Below are 15,563 nucleotides of genomic sequence, written 5' to 3'. Positions count from 1 at the left end.
TTCAGCGGGGGGTGAAGTGGGCTCACAGATTGGGTCTGTCAGGCGCCTTGATCGTTCGCTGCGATCGCCTGATCTCTGGTTTCGCTGTGGGCACGGGTGTTGAACTTGTCGCCGCGGGCACGGGTGTTGAACTCGTCGCTGTGGGCATGGGTGTTGACTCCGGGATCGTGTCTTCTGGAGCTTCATCCCTGTAGGTCGGCGATGGGGGAAGGGGGGTGTAGGCCATGTAGGGGTGGGGGCGGTGTTGAGTGTAGGGTGGAGGGGGTAGGTGATGGTCGCAGGGGAACCGGCGGGTGCCAGGTCCCGGAGGGAGACCGTATCTTGTCGACCGTCGTGGTGTGCCACGTAGGCATACTGGGGGGTTGGTGTGAAGGAGCTGGACCCTCTCGACCAGGGGGTCGGACTTATGGCTCCTCACGTGTTTTCGGAGGAGTACAGGCCCCGGTGTCGTCAGCCAGGATGGAAGCGAGACCCCGGAGGTGGATTTCCGAGGGAAAACAAATAGGCGGTCATGAGGGGTCTCGTTCGTGGCTGTGCAAAGGAGTGACCTAATGGAGTGGAGTGCGTCGGGGAAGACCTCCTGCCAGCGGGAAACTGGGAGACTCCTCGACCGTAGGGCCAGAAGGACGGCCTTCCATACCATCGCATTCTCCCTCTCCACCTGTCCGTTTCCCCGGGTGTTGTAACTGGTAGTCCTGCTCGAGGCGATGCCCTTACTGAGCAGGTACTGACGCAGTTCGTCGCTCATAAACGAGGGGCCCCGGTCACTGTGGACGTAAGTGGGGAAACCAAACAGGGTGAAGATTCTATGCAGGGCCTTAATGACAGTGGCCGCGGTCATGTCGGGGCATGGTATGGCAAAGGGGAAACGGGAGTACTCGTCGACGACGTGAATAAAATACGCGTTACGGTCAGTGGAGGGAAGGGGCCCTTTGAAATCGATGCTGAGGCACTCAAAGGGCTGGAATTCTTTCACCAGGTGCACCTTATCTGGTCGATAGAAGTGCAGCTTACACTCCACGCAGATTTGGCAGTCCCTGGTCATGGCCCTGACTTCCTCAGTGAAGTACGGCAGGTTGCTGGCCTTGATGAAGTGGAGAAGCCGGGTGACCCCCGGGTGACAGAGGTCATTGTGGATGGCCCGGAGTCGGTCATCTTGAGCACTGGCGCATGTGCCTCGGGACAGGGCATTTGGGGGCTCGTTGAGCTTCCCTGGACGATATACAATGTCGTAGTTATAGGTGGAAAGTTCAATCCTCCACCTCAAGATTTTATCATTCTTGATCTTGCCTCGCTGTGTATTGTTGAACATGAAGGCTACTGACTGTTGGTCGGTGACGAGGGTGAACCTCCTACCAGCGAGGTAGTGCCTCCAATGCCGCACAACTTCCACAATGGCTTGAGCTTCTTTTTCAACTGCCTTGGGGCAGTGGGGGAGAGGGAGTTGCAGGAGGGGGTGTATGCAGTCGGGGTCGTGCCCTAGCACTCCGTTTTCCACGACATAGCCGAGAATGGCCAGTCGGATTGCGCAGAAAACGCATTTCTCCTTGTTATAGGTGAGATTGAGGGCTTGGGCGGTTTGGAGAAACTTCTGAAGGTTCACGTCGTGGTCCTGCTGATCAGGGCCGCAGATGGTGGCGTTGTCCAAGTACGGAAATGTGGCCCGCAGCCCGTAATGGTCCACCATTCGGTCCATCGTTCTTTGGAAGACCAAAACCCCGTTGGTGACGCCGAAGGGGACCCGGAGGAAGTGGAAGAGGCGGCCGTCTGCCTCAAAGGCCGTGTAGTGGCGGTCCTCCGTGCGGATTGGAAGCTGGTGGTATGCGGACTTCAGATCTACCGTGGAGAACACCCGGTAGTGTGCGATCTGATTCACCATGTCCGCTATCCGAGGAAGTGGGTACGCATCGAGTTGTGTGTACCGGTTTATGGTTTGGCTGTATTCTACAACCATCTGGTTCTTTTCCCTGGTCCTGACGACCATCACCTGGGCTCTCCAGGGGCTATTGCTGGTCTCGATGACTCCCTCCCTCAAGAGCCGCTGGACCTTTGACTTGATAAAAGTCCTGTCCTGGGCACTGTACCGCCTGCTCCTGGTGGCGACGGTTTTACAGTTGGCGGTGAAGTTCGCGAAGAGCGGGGAAGGGCCGGCTTTAAGGGTCGCAAGGCTACATACGGCGAGAGGGGGTAGGGGCCCGCCAAACTTCAGGGTCAGGCTCCTGAGGTTGCACTGGAATCCCAGTCCTAACAGGAGAGGGGCGCAGAGGTCGGGGAGGACATATAGTTGTAATTGGCGTACTCGGAGTCCTGTATCGCGAGGTTCGCGACACAGTACTCCGGGATCTGCACCGAATGTGATCCGGAAGCGAGGGAGATTGTTTGGAATGTGGGAGAAATTTGGAGAGAACAGCGCCTTACCGTGTCTGGATGTACAAAGCTCTCCGTGCTCCCAGAGTCAAACAGGCAGGGCCTTTCGTGCCCATTGACCCGGACGGTCATCATCGAGTTCCTGAGGTGCTTGGGCTGTGACTGGTCGAGGGTGACAGTGCCGAGCTGCGGGTAGCCAGCGTGGTCGGAGGTGGTGGGGTCGTCCCAAGATAGCTGCCACCGTCGGTCGCACGTGTCGGGCGGCGTTGGAGATGGCGGCCAAGATGGCAGTCCCCGTCGGTCGCACGTGTCGGGCGGCATTGAAGATGGCAGCCAAGATGACGGCCCCCATGAGTCGCACGTGTTGGGTAGGGTTAAAAATGGCTGCCCCCACACACAGCACGAGGCTGATGATGCGTCCGAAGGGGGCGGCACCAGCAGGCACGCAGCCACACTGCGGGGTCTGCGGGCCTGTGAGTCTGAAAGTCGGGTCTGTGATTTAGGAGTTTTGGATCCAGCCAGGCAGACTTTGGCAAAGTGTCCTTTCTTGCCGCAGTTTCTGCAGGTCGCGTTCCGAGCCGGGCAATGCTGCCTGACGTGCTGGTTCTGGCTGCAGAAATAGCAGGGCAGACCCCCAGGTTGGGCGGGCAGCCGCGCGGCACAGGCCTGGGGCACCTTCTGATCGGGTGTCCACGAGGGGATCGCGTGGTCAGAGGGGAAGCATTGAGGCTCTGAAATGCTACTTCTAAGGAGGTGGATAGTTTTATCGTCTCTTCTAGGTCGTGGGGGCCCTTTCTGAGCAAGCGTTGTCTGACATAGTTGGACCGGATTCCAGCCACATTGGTGTCCTGGATGACGAGTTCCATGTGCTGCCAAGCCATGACGTCCTTGCAGTTTCTAGCGAATACCTTCAGGTATTCCTCCAGCGATTCCCCAGGGAGTTGACGGCGCGTGATGAGGAGTTGCCACGCGAACACTTCGTTCACCGGCCTCACGTATTGCCTTTTCAGGATCGCAACCGCGTCTGCGTACGTGGTCGCTTCCTCAATCTGCACGGAGATTCTGTGGCTCACCCGGGCGTGGAGGAGACTCAGTTTCTGTTCCTCGGTGACGGAGGGCGAGGAGGAGGCGGCGAGATACGCCTCAAAACAGCGGAGCCAGAGCGAAAAAATTCCTTTGACTTCAGCTGCCTGTGGGTCGAGTTCCAGTCAATCAGGTTTGAGGGCTGCTTCCATCACAATGTTGTAGCTGATTAAATTGATGCGACCATCAATTCACACCAGACGGAGAGTTGAAGTGAACAGTGGTTTTAATCAGCTAGAACTGTGCCTGCCTGTGCCTGCTCTGCACTGAGAGCCGCCTGCAGGGCAGCAGATCTATATACCTCCCCTGAGGGGGCGGAGCCATAGGCGCCCACAAGGGCATCAATATAATACAATGTAATGTAATACAATGGTGGGCCATTGGTGGAGCCCACAAGGGCATCAATATAATACAATGTAATGTAATGTAACACAATGGTGAATGGTAGCAATAATCCGTTCACCACAATTACATAATTCAACTTTTATAAGAAAGTGCTAAATTACTGCGCTCAAGGTTACCCCATTAAACCCCAAGCTGTGGGATTTGAGGGAGTAACTGGGATATGGATAAGAAGTTGGCCAAAGTGCAGAAAATAATTGATAACGATTGGAGGACTGAGGTCAAAGTGGAGTGGACAGGTGTTCCGATCGTGATGTCCAGGATTCAGTGGCGGTTCCACTGTCCCTTCTCATCGACAGCAAAGATCATGATTCACAAATTCAGTGCAGACCAGTGAGCTTCACAGACAACAATGGGAGGAGAATGGAATTGAAGAAGGATGATTTGCAAAATGAGCTTGGGCAAACTGGATGAGTAGCTCTCTCCACAGACGTTGCCAGACCTGCTGAGTTCATCCAGCAGTTTCTGTCCTTATATTAAGGAGGTGGCCAAACAGCTATGGGGAAAGATTGGAGACACTTGGAATGTCCAACCAGGAGGGGGTGATGATTATACAGTTTTACATCAAGTAGTAAATGGAGTAAATAAAATTAACCCAGAATACAATTTTAAATTAATCTGCAGGAGCAGCATAATGGGAGCTCGTGATAGGTAACTTTAAGATTGCTGACATGGCGCTCTACTGTTAACAAAGTCCTGGAGGCAAACTTCCTGGAATCATTTCAGATGCAATAACGGGAATTGGACGGATCAATTAAGAAGGTCCCGGTGGCCCTTAACATCCATAAGTATCATCATTTTGTGAGCAGAACTCAACAAGATAAAATGTTCCTTCCCTAGGCTGGACGATGCTGTTACAATGCCAGAACCCCGCCTCAATACTGAAACCTGACCGCAAAGCTTCGCTCAGGTGAGGGCACAGCGGTTTCAAGTCAAGGTGAGTGGAGCAACCTCCTTATATTTTAAGCAATAATATGTATCTTTTCCAATAACTTTAGTCTGATCCACGCCTCTCTGTGATCATTAACGCAGGGGGCAAAAATAGACAAAGTAGCGAAAGGGAGCTGGAGGTGGTGGTAATCACCTTGAGCCGAGGTAACAATGCACAAATGTTTACTACAAAGGCATCAGAATTAGAGCGTGATTAATTCCAGCAAATGGATCATCCAGGAATTAGTACTGGCACGTCAATAAACTATTTGGAGGGCAAGGTTTTTTTTTAACGCTGAGCAACTTAAAACTGAATCTACTGTATTGACAGCGGAGGCAAATTGTTAGTCTGATCGTTAGTTTTCACGTATCAATCGAACCGCAAAAGCTACTGTACCCCTGCCAGGCACTGCATTATTTATGATAGGCGCACCAGTGGCCTGTTCTGTATCAATCCAACCACACTTGTCAGTTTCAGTGTCGCGCGAAGGAACAATTACAAAAAGAGTGATTGTTAAAACGCCCCCGACCAGAGTTTCCAAGTAGTTCTCACAATGATACAATTGTAAACACAGATCCACTGCTAATTTGAGTGATCAGTACCCCCCCCCCCCCCCCCCCCCGTGATCTATCTGAGGGTAGTTAATCTTGCTGTGCTCGATTACCTGAGCCGGGGAGAGCTCTGTGGGCTGGGCCCGGTACTGACATGAATGCTATTTTTCATGCAGTTCAAACCGCTTTGCAAAGGTATGTTGGTGTCGATAGATTTCGCATGTTTAAATTGTGACTTTCCAAGGGGAGAGCTTTTCCCAGTTTGTATCGCTGTTGGAGTTGACTAAAACCATTTCTCACTGCCAGTGTTATTCTCTATAATTTAAAAATTCTGCTGTGTCATATCAACATCTGAATGCTTAAAAATGTTTGGGCAAAAATCCTGCTATTTAAATGGAAGAGTAAACCCATATAAACCAGACTATATCAGTCCTTAAATGTAGTCAATGCTATTGTTTCAAAGTTGTAGTAACCGAACAAAATGTCTTAATCCTTTTAATGGATTGTCTAATAATTACGATATATCAAAACACCACCGGCGGGATTCTCAGTTTCTGAGACTAAGTGTTGATGCCAATGCAGAATCTGTGGATTTTCACAACAGCAAAACTGGCGCCACATCTGGACCGATTTCTCTACTGTTAAGGGGTTATCACCAGCGGCACGTGGAACACAATCGATTCCAATGAGAAATAGTGCCGGATTCGGCGGTTACGCGATAGACCCTCAGGAGGCTGAAAAGCTGCAGCCGCATATACATACTTCAGTCCCCACACACACCATCCCAGCCAACAAGATGGCAGAGAGGAGAGTGACACCCTGTTTCAAGGACACCGAGCTGGAGACCCTCCTGAATGGTGTGGAGGAAAGGAGGATGACCCGGTACCCCGACATGGGAAGGAGGCTGCCAGCTGCCGCCATTCATTGTGCCTGGGCGCAGGTAGCAGAGGCGGTCAGCGCCGTGGGCAACGTAGTCCAGACCGGCCAGGCGTGCTGGAAGAAAGTTCACGACCCCCCCAGAGTGGCCAGGGTCGGTAGGCAGGACTGTGTCCCTGGCAGTAACCCACATCCCACACACCCGGAGGACACCCAAACCCACACCCTGCAACCCCTCCCCCCCCCCACAGGAGAAGGCTGTGCACAACCGCCGGGAGCGGGAGAAGACAGGAGGTGGACTGCTGGACCTGCGGCCCTCACCGTGGCAGAGCAGCGGGAGCTGGACGTCTGCCCAGAGGAAAGGGAGGTCGCTGAGGTGGAGCTTGGCTGCGGGCGAGGAAGTGAGATCCCACTTAGTCGCGGCTCCCAAAGACATGTGTCAGCCCCCTCAAACCACCCTCTCCTACACCACCCTCACCCCCCCACATCACCCTCACCCCCACATCACCGTCATCCTCACCACCCGCATGCCCACTCCCCACCCGCCCGCAGTCCAATCATGTCACTTGTCTTGCATCTTGCAGGAGATGCTGACTTTGGGGCGGTCCCATCTGGCGTCCCACACCCCCAGCCAGTGCCACAGCCTGAGTTCCCCGTGAGGCAAGCAGTGATGCTGAGGGCAGCTTGGACATCAGCCCTCTGCCCAAGACTCAGGAGACCCCAGACCTAGGGTCAGAGGATGACAGTGATTTTCCGTCACACCTGTCTCCAAAACACCCCACCATCCCAGAGGACACTCGCCTCAGTTGGGCACATTAATAAAGAGGCTCCTGACACTCGCCTCAGTTGACCCGGTACAGCAGGTGGAGGTAGGAACACCCGACGGGTCGGAGGGCAGGCTGACCCGAGGAACTAGCTGCCGTCCCGACGGGTCTTGGACACCTGGAACAGGCAATCGCATCCATATCCATTGTCTGCAGAGGGTGAAGGCCAACATGTTGTTAGCATGGTGTGTGCCAGCATGACAACCAGGTGCAATGGGCTACATGCTGGCCCGGTTGACACCGCGGGCTCTGGCCCCGCATGTCTCTTCCCCCCCCCCCCCCCCCCCCCCCCCGTATTCCGGCACTGCGGGGGCATCTGGCCCTGGCATCTGGCCCTGATGCCAGGGTACCATCGGCTGGCACAGCCCTCATCAGTGGTATGCACTGCAACCCCTGTGGGTGTGAGTGTTGCCCTGGATGGGCTGCCACTGGGTGGCACCCGGGTGGGACAGGTGTGGCGGAGGGTGGACTGATTGGGGCACCCATACAGCCAGTGTCACTCTTCAGAACCAGAGGCCAGGTGGGTGGTCAGTGGGTGCGATGCAAGATGGCCACAGTAATGGCACTACGTTCCTGGGCACCACCCCACTTCCGTGGGGATCACCCCGGCCACTCGTCCTGTTCTGTCATCACTTCCCCCCCCCACCCCCCCCCCCCCCCCCCCCCCCCTCCTGGACCTGTCCAGGCACCTTCCCCACCCCGGGAAATGTCCAGCACGGCAGCCCACAGTCACTCCTCCCTGTGTCTTATCTCCTCTCTCTCCTTCATCAGCCACGACACCGGTTTCACGATTTTTAAAAGCACAAGTGGGAACAGATGCAGTGTGATGTGCATCCTGGGTGTGACACACAGGTTGTGACAACAGAGGAGGAGAATCGCGGAGGTCCCGGAGAATATTGGGTCAGGCCCGCTAATGATATGCAAACGGTGTTTACTATACATGCGTTCCGGTACGCTTTGGCGCTGCTGTCGAGGTAACGGAGCACCGCAATTCGGCGTCAAATCTGCACCCGCCGCGATTTTGGCGTCGAAACCTATTCTCCACCCAATTGTGTTTCGCGATTTTGGTGTCAGCAAACAGAGAATCCCCCCCCCCCCCCCCCCCCCCCACACACACACACACACACACACACTCCTGTTTCTCAATGGAAAGTTGTTGTTACTACCGATGTGATGTATTTGAGTACAGCATCCACACCTTTATTAATCCAACTCAATGCTCCACCGACGACTAATGTGATGGTGGTAATGCCACATAGACAGGAGAAATCAAATCAATACCATCTCATTGCTGAGCTCCACTTCTTCTATAATTTTATGCCCGGTATTCAAATTCGTTACATTCTGTTTAGTGAAACCAGTCTGTCATACAGGGGGTTAATCCCAGGAACTAGGAATCACATCAATAATAAAATAATTAACTGCACTCCCTAACTACTACCAGCTTCACTCTGTCGGCTTGCCCTTGAAAGGTGAGAGAAATTGAAATGCCAGAGGCAGAGGAAAAAAGTCCCAAAAATTCTCAGTGGGCGGTTATAAACAGAGACTGGGCGCCATGGCTGCTGAAGGGGAGAGAGAAGGTAAGCGAGAAGGTAAGCAAAGTTTTAAAAACAGTTCATTGTAGCGTTTGCTTTGGGTTGGGGGGGGGGGGGGGGGTGCGTCGCTGTCAGGGGCGGTGCAGCAGGGACAGACTTGGTGACAGCTCTGTGGATTCAGGATGTCCCCTTCGGGATCAGGGTGGCCTGGCTCAGGCTGCCCTTCCTGCAGTATTTGTTTTAAACGCACCCATTTGGTACAAGTTCCAGGCTCCTGGCTGCTCATTCTGCTGACTGCTCACTGCGTCCTGTAAATATTCACAGAGCCTCTTTGGGAGCCAACCCAGACCCTCTGGAAACCATCAGACCCCAGCTGACCCATCAATGGGATGGGGCGTGGCCAAGCTCAATCAGTGTCACACCAGATGCTGCCACTCCTCTCTGTTCAGAAGCACTGCCCACTGCAGGGGAAGCAGGGGTATAGCAGAGCTCACCCCAAACAGAGGGCACAGGCACCATGGCCTTTAGCACCCTACCTGGCACTCTGCCCCTCTCAGGGCAGTGGCCACATCAGTGATACTATCAGCTAGCCCACTGCAGGACCAGCAGCTGTCTCCAAGCCCTGCCTGCCCACTATGCCCCTGCTCTGGATAGGTTGTCACAACCTGTGTGTCACACCCAGGATGCACATCACACTGCAGCTACACTCCCAGCACATGCACACTTCCACATGCAGGATCTGCCCACACACAAGCCTCTAAGCATGGAGGCGATTGGTGGCACATGGTGATCCTCTCCACCCCACAACCAGGTGCCACCCTGCTGTCGGGATAACTCAAGGCCCACCCAGTGAGGACACCCACAGTAGACCCCACTGGGGAGACAGGACAGGGCCCGCAGAGCCTATCGCTGACATGGATTGCGGCAGCCACCGTACCCCTGTTGACGGGAAGGGATGGTGAGGATAATGGTGCCACTCACTGATGGGCGCAGTGTGGAATGCAACATATCGGGGGAACGGCCAAGGGGTAGGGCTAGGATTGGGGGGTCATATGGAGGATGGAGCTGAAGTGCAACTCAGAGTCACCAGGTAACCTGTTGGAATAGGATGGGCAAGGGAATACTCATCTTGCTAACATCCTGCCCCACCTGCAGAGAATTAATTTCGGAGTACATTCAGGAATGGTTGCTGCCTACTGGGCCATGACTGTTGTTGCGGATGCATGGAGGATGAAGGCACAGGGCCTGCTCGGGGAGGATCCTGCCCCAGAAGAGCTGGGACCAGCTTGTGAAGCTCTAGTGCCAGCCATCCAACAGGCCAAGGAGGTGCGAAGGAGGTAACCCATCAGGGCATGTGTATAACTTTGTTACCTGTCCTTCGAGGACCTGCCCGACTGCATGTGCCACCAAAGACTCCGGCTAACCAGGAAGACCATTCACCATCTGTGCCAGGTGATGGAGCACCTGACACCACAGGGGTTCGGAGGAGGATACTCGCTCTTGGTGGCTGCCACGGTGATGGTCACTCTCAATATTTTGCCTCTGGGACTTTCCAGGGGCCGAGCAGGGACCTGTCTGGGATATCGCATCTGCACACGGGTGCATCCATGCTGTGACGAATGCCCTATTTGCCCAGGCAGCTGACTATGTAACCTTCTGTCTGAACCAGGCGCACAAGATACCTGGGCAGCAGGATTTGCTGCTATCGCTGGTGTGCCCTAGGTCCAGGAGGTGATAGATGGAACACATATACCCCCACGATCAGCGGCTCACCAGGAGTGCCCTTCATCAATAGGAAGGCGTTCTACTCCCTGAATGTGCAGTTGGCGTGTGACGTTCAGCTGCACACCATGCATTTCTGCGGCCGATACCTTGGTAGCGTGTACAACGCTTTCATTCTGGCGCACTCAGTGTTATCTGTCACCTTTGAGGTCCCTCGGGTGAGGGGTTGACTCTTGGGTGGGAAGGGTTATTCGCTGAGGTCTTAGCTAATGATGCCTGTCTGGAGGCCCCAGACTAACGTGGAGAATCACGACGACGCCCATGCAACAACCAGGAGCATCATTGAGAGGTGTATCCGCGTCCTAAAAATGTACTTCTAATGCCTGAACCGCTCTGGTGGAGCTCACCAATATGGTCCCGGGGAGATCTCAAATATCGTGGTGGCCTGCTGCGTCCTGCACAACATCGCTGACAGAGGGGGAACATGCTGGAGGAAGAGGAAGAGCACCAGGCCTCCTCCGACGTGGAGGATGACCAGGAATAACAGGGCATGGAACCTGAGCTGGCACAGGAGGCCACACAACATGTGTTCCAGGGCTGCCACTCACATGACAACCTCATCACCTCTTGATTTCTGAACCAGGAGGCCTGCCTACCGGCAGCTCCGCCACACTGTTGCACCTCCCAATACTCATTCCCCCACCTTTCCAATAGGTGCCCCCCTTACTCGCATCCTTCCCTGTCCCTCCTCCCTTCACTCCATCCCACTACCCAAGTTCCCCCTCCCCCCTCTGAGGGTCCTACCAGCATTACTACAGGCCCTGGCTTGGCAGTATCAGTAGGTCCTGCCAACAGGATGGAGGATGACGACGATTCGCTGTGGGATGAGCTCCAATGCTCCTCGAAGTTTGATAAAGTCTGAGTCCTGCCTTCAGGATCACATTCCACTGTCCTCCTGGGTAATCCCTGCATGTGTGGTGGCCATTCCATCTCACGGGACCATATATCTATTGGGAGGGGGGTGGGGGGCTGACAGTTATGGAGATGTTGAGTGGTGAGGGTCACTCACTGGGTAAGCTGTCTTTCAAGGCAGCCTTACACTTTTGACAATGTTCCCTGCCGCCTATAAGGGTGACCTCAGGTGGAACGTTCAATTGTCCAGGGGGTCCTGACCTGTGCCATTCTGCAATACCTAAACCTCACACTAACAACCTCCTACACATGCCATCCAGAACACACTCTACACCAAGACCAGCCCATCCCTCACGCCCTTCAGACAGAGGATTGAGGCAGGTTGGAATGTTGGTGGAAAGATGTTTAATAGTCACTATATACATTATTATGTCCTGACCTCTACCTTTAACCAATGTGCTGCACCCACTCCAACTTAACTGGTATTTACCTTCCTTATCTTACATGGCCAATCAATCCTTCTAGGTGTGACCCCAGACAGTACATCAGAAGTGGGAGGTGGCCTGCTGGGTATCTCAACCTCTGACCTGAGGTGCCTTTGACGGCCGTCCTCTGAGGGGCCTGGACCTGGATGGACCCGGCCGACTGTCAGGTGTCACAGGTGATGAGGTGCCTGTTCTTTCCGCTGCCCATGAGATGCTCCAGTGTCAGGTCGGCGGATTCAGAAGCGTTGAGATGTTCCAACACCTCCCCATGCAGGAGGTACCGACATGGGCCCCCTCACTTTCTTCTCACTCGATGGCCCTGGGCTATTCCAAGGGCTGAAGGTGAAGCTGGATTGCGCTCCAGAGGCTTCACCATCACCTGGCGGTGCCAGCCCTGTAGGCCCACTCTTGTCTTAATCAGGGTCTCGATACCCTCAACCATGAAGCACAGAGACTGCACCACATCCCTCAGCGAGCGAGTCATGTCCCCCTGCGTCTTGGTCATATCCCTCTGGGACTTTGCCACACTCCTCTGCCTGGCCCAGGTCAGTACGTGCCCAGCCAATGCTATTGATGCCCTCAGCTATGATGTTTTGTAACAGGGCCAAGTTCTGGAGCGCTGCAGCAATGTCCATATGGGCCTCGTACATGGCTGCCTGTGGCAGGGCTGCCCTGTCCTGTGCCTCAGTCATCGACCGCACAGCACGCCCCAAGCCTTTGATGTCTTGACCCATGGCTTTTACACGCAAATCTTCCACCATGGATGCCCCCCGTTCAGTGTTGGCCTGGTTACCACGTATTTTCAGCACCATCTCCTGCACCTGAAGGCATTTGGATTCCTCCAACTACACTGCAGGACCTGGAAGGTTGCCGACACACCCTCCTGTAGATCCTGGCTCTGCATCTGCGTCTCCACCTGTAATGGGATCATTCTTTACAGAAGTGCGACACCTGTCTGGACTACAGCTGGTTCTAGGATCGGTCAACCCTCCTCCCATCGTCTGCTCCCATGGGAGTTCCTACCTCCACCTGACTTTTGCAGCATGTGTGATCTGCACACCAGAGGGTGATCCAGGAGCCTCTTCACTAACATGCCCCACCGAGGTGATAGTCTCTGCGATGATGGAAGGTGCAGGTGAATGTAGTGCTGAGAAGTCAGTGTTATCCCCGGACTAGCCCTCCGGGGTCTGTTGGGTTAGGGGCTTGGGTGGGGGGGGGGAAGTACCCCAGATGGGCCCGCTTGGACTGATGGAGATCCTGCAAGACAATAGACAAGACACTTGGGTGAGATCTTGGGAAGGAGTGGTCCAGGGGAGAAGGGTGATTCACTTGCTACAGGGACATCATTTTGCAGTAGGGTCTCACTTTATTGTTCCATGCCAACCTCTGCCTCAGCGATGGCCCTCTCCTGCATCTTCACAGATAGTTCCATCACCCTCTGCTCGGCGGGTGTGAGAGCCCAGAAGTCTAGGATGCCCCCTCCAGTCTTCTCCCGCTCCCTTCTATTGTGCGCTGTCTTTTCCTCAGGGTCACATGAAGGAAATGGTGAGACACATGGAGGTGGGTTACACAGAGGTATCTCGCTGGTGGCATGTGTTTGTAAGGCACCGAGCCACAGAGGGCGATGCAGGTGTTGGAGTTTGGTGCAGGGTGGGATGTGAGGGGGAAGATGGATTTTGATTGGCCTTAATGGAAGTGGGGGTGTTATGTGAGGAGTAAGGGACGGGACTGATGCCGGGGCACTGAGGTAATAACTCCCGAGCTGACTTAAGGAGGTCGTTCATCTTCTTGCAGCACTGTGTGCTATTCCGCATGGTGATGCTCGCCAGCACTGACCGCTTCTGCCAGCTCCACCCAGGCCTGGTAGATGACTGCAGGCAGTAGCCTTCTGGCTACCCTGGGGGAAGATGGTGTCCGGCCTCTCTCTCACTGCGTCCAACATTCTGTCCAACTTAGTGTCCTCAAATCAGGGGCAGCTCTTTGTGGAGCCATCTTCTTGACTGGAATAGCAGTGTGTGGGAATGGAGTGCTTATAAGCTAGTCAAGCTCTCCAGCGCCAATTCTGGCCCAGTGAATTCAATGCTGGCGGGAAAGAGAATTGCTCTAGATTCATGTGAGCAGAGTGCTGGCCGATTAACATGTCATGAATTGCCCTGGAAATTGCGCCCCCAACAGGAACGCAAACCTCATGCAATTCAGTCCCGGCATCAGTGTCTCAAATGGAGAATCCCGCCCAGTGTTTGTATTGTTTTAAGAATAAACGCTCTGGGCGCGATTCTCCGCAAATGCGGAGAGTCGTAAAGGCTGCCGTGAAACTGGCCGTTTCACGGCAGCCTCCCGGGACCCGATTCTCCCCCCCCCGGGCGGGGCTAGCAGCCCGGCCCCGCGAAGCACGGCATCGCCGCGCGCCAAGCGTTATGGCGGCTGACGCGCACAATGACGTCAGCCGCGCATGCGCGGATTGGACGGCTCCAACCCGCGCATGCGCGGATGACATCATCACGCATTTGCGTCAAACCCGCACATGCGCGGGCCGTCATGCCCCTCAGCCGCCCCGTGGACTGATCCTGCGGGGCGGCGGAGGAACAAAGAGTGCGCGGGTATCGGACCCCCTGCCCGCGATCGGTGGGCACCGATTGCGGGCCCTTGCCACCCTTGGCACGGCCGCACCACGGTCGTGCCAATCGGTGCCATGGTTGTCCGGAACGGCACTTTGCGGCCGTTTTCACGAACGGTGAGAGCAGGTGTGTTTGCGTTCGTGAAAACGGCCGTAAAGGCCTGGGAACTCGGCCCATCGGCCAGGGGAGAATCGCTGTTCGCCGTAAAAAACGGCGAGCAGCGATTCGTGTCGTTGAGGGGGGGGGGGGGGAGAATAGCGGGAGGTCGGGAAAAATGTCGGGAAGGCCCTCCCGCTATCCTCCGACCCGTTGTGGGCAGCGGAGAATCGCGCCCTCTCTACTTTGTTTGCGAATGAGAGAGCAACCAAAATGTTAGAATTATATATATTTTTAATGTGAAAATACAGTCTTCAAAGCTCCAGATAATAGTTAGGGTGAGTGAAATCGGAACTCTATATTCAAAAGCATGTATTTGAGAAGATTCGAAGTTTTATGATTTTTTACTTTGAAAATTGCTCGGATTTAAAAACTCAAGGAGGAAGGGATGGCAGAAAGTGAGCAAAGGTGATCTAAAATTTTGGGTGCTAATGAAATTGCTGAGTCTGCGAGACTGGCACATCAATGGAAATAGTGAATCTGGTGCACCTTCAATATTCCTTGCAATTCAGAATGCACATTATACCTTTCACTACTGCCAATGAACTTGGCTAATGTGTGAAAATTCTGAGTTTCGATGCAGAATAATAGTTTGCTCAGCATATATTTTATTTACTCGATGTGGGTGTCACTGGTATTTATTTGCCAGCCCTATTTCCATGGTGGAAGTGGTGAACCGCCTTTTTGAATTGTTGCAGTCCATGCGGTGTAGGTACCCCCACACTGAGGAAGAGAGTTCCTGAATTTTGATTCAGTGACAATAAAGGAAGGGCACTATACCTCCAGGTCAGGATGGTGTGTGATTTGGTGAAGAGTTTGGAGGTGGTGGTGGTGCCTGCTGCCTTTGTCCTGGTAGGTGATAAAATTGATTGGTTTGGGAGGTTCTGCTCAAGAATCCTTGGCGAGTTGCTGCAGTGCATCTTGTAGATGGTTCACACTGCAGGCATGTGTTTAAGGTGGTGGATCGGGTCTAATCAAGCCGGCTACCTTCTCCTGAATGGTGTCAGGCTTCTTAAGTGCTTTTACAAAGAGTCATTGGACTCAAAACATTAGCTCTTTTCCCTCTCTACAGATGCTGCCAGACCTGCTGAGATTTTCCAG

General features: G+C 54.1%; 1 protein-coding gene across 8 annotated transcripts in view; it reads left to right on the top strand.

Annotated features, from left to right (window-relative positions):
* The window catches only part of frrs1b (ferric-chelate reductase 1b), a 133,613-nt gene that overhangs the window by 36,718 nt on the left and 81,332 nt on the right, over positions 1 to 15,563 (top strand). For 2 of the 8 annotated variants that reach the window (XM_038793941.1, XM_038793939.1), the window contains exon 1: positions 4,552 to 4,789. The exons of 2 other annotated variants lie outside the window; for them this stretch is intronic. Coding sequence is in view for 2 of the 6 variants with exons in the window: in XM_038793936.1 (XP_038649864.1) it covers positions 5,489 to 5,529 (41 nt within the window). In the remaining 4 variants the exon portion in view is untranslated. Of the gene's footprint in view, positions 1 to 4,551; positions 4,790 to 5,467; positions 5,530 to 8,552; positions 8,615 to 15,563 lie in introns of those variants that run through there. 4 more of the 8 variants (XM_038793940.1, XM_038793936.1, XM_038793934.1 and 1 more) reach the window with 4 other exon arrangements.

This window comes from Scyliorhinus canicula, chromosome 4 (genome assembly GCF_902713615.1).
Source record: "Scyliorhinus canicula chromosome 4, sScyCan1.1, whole genome shotgun sequence".
Lineage (NCBI taxonomy): Eukaryota > Metazoa > Chordata > Chondrichthyes > Carcharhiniformes > Scyliorhinidae > Scyliorhinus > Scyliorhinus canicula.
Note: the sequence above shows the minus strand (reverse complement) of the source record. Positions and strands in the feature narration are given on the sequence as shown.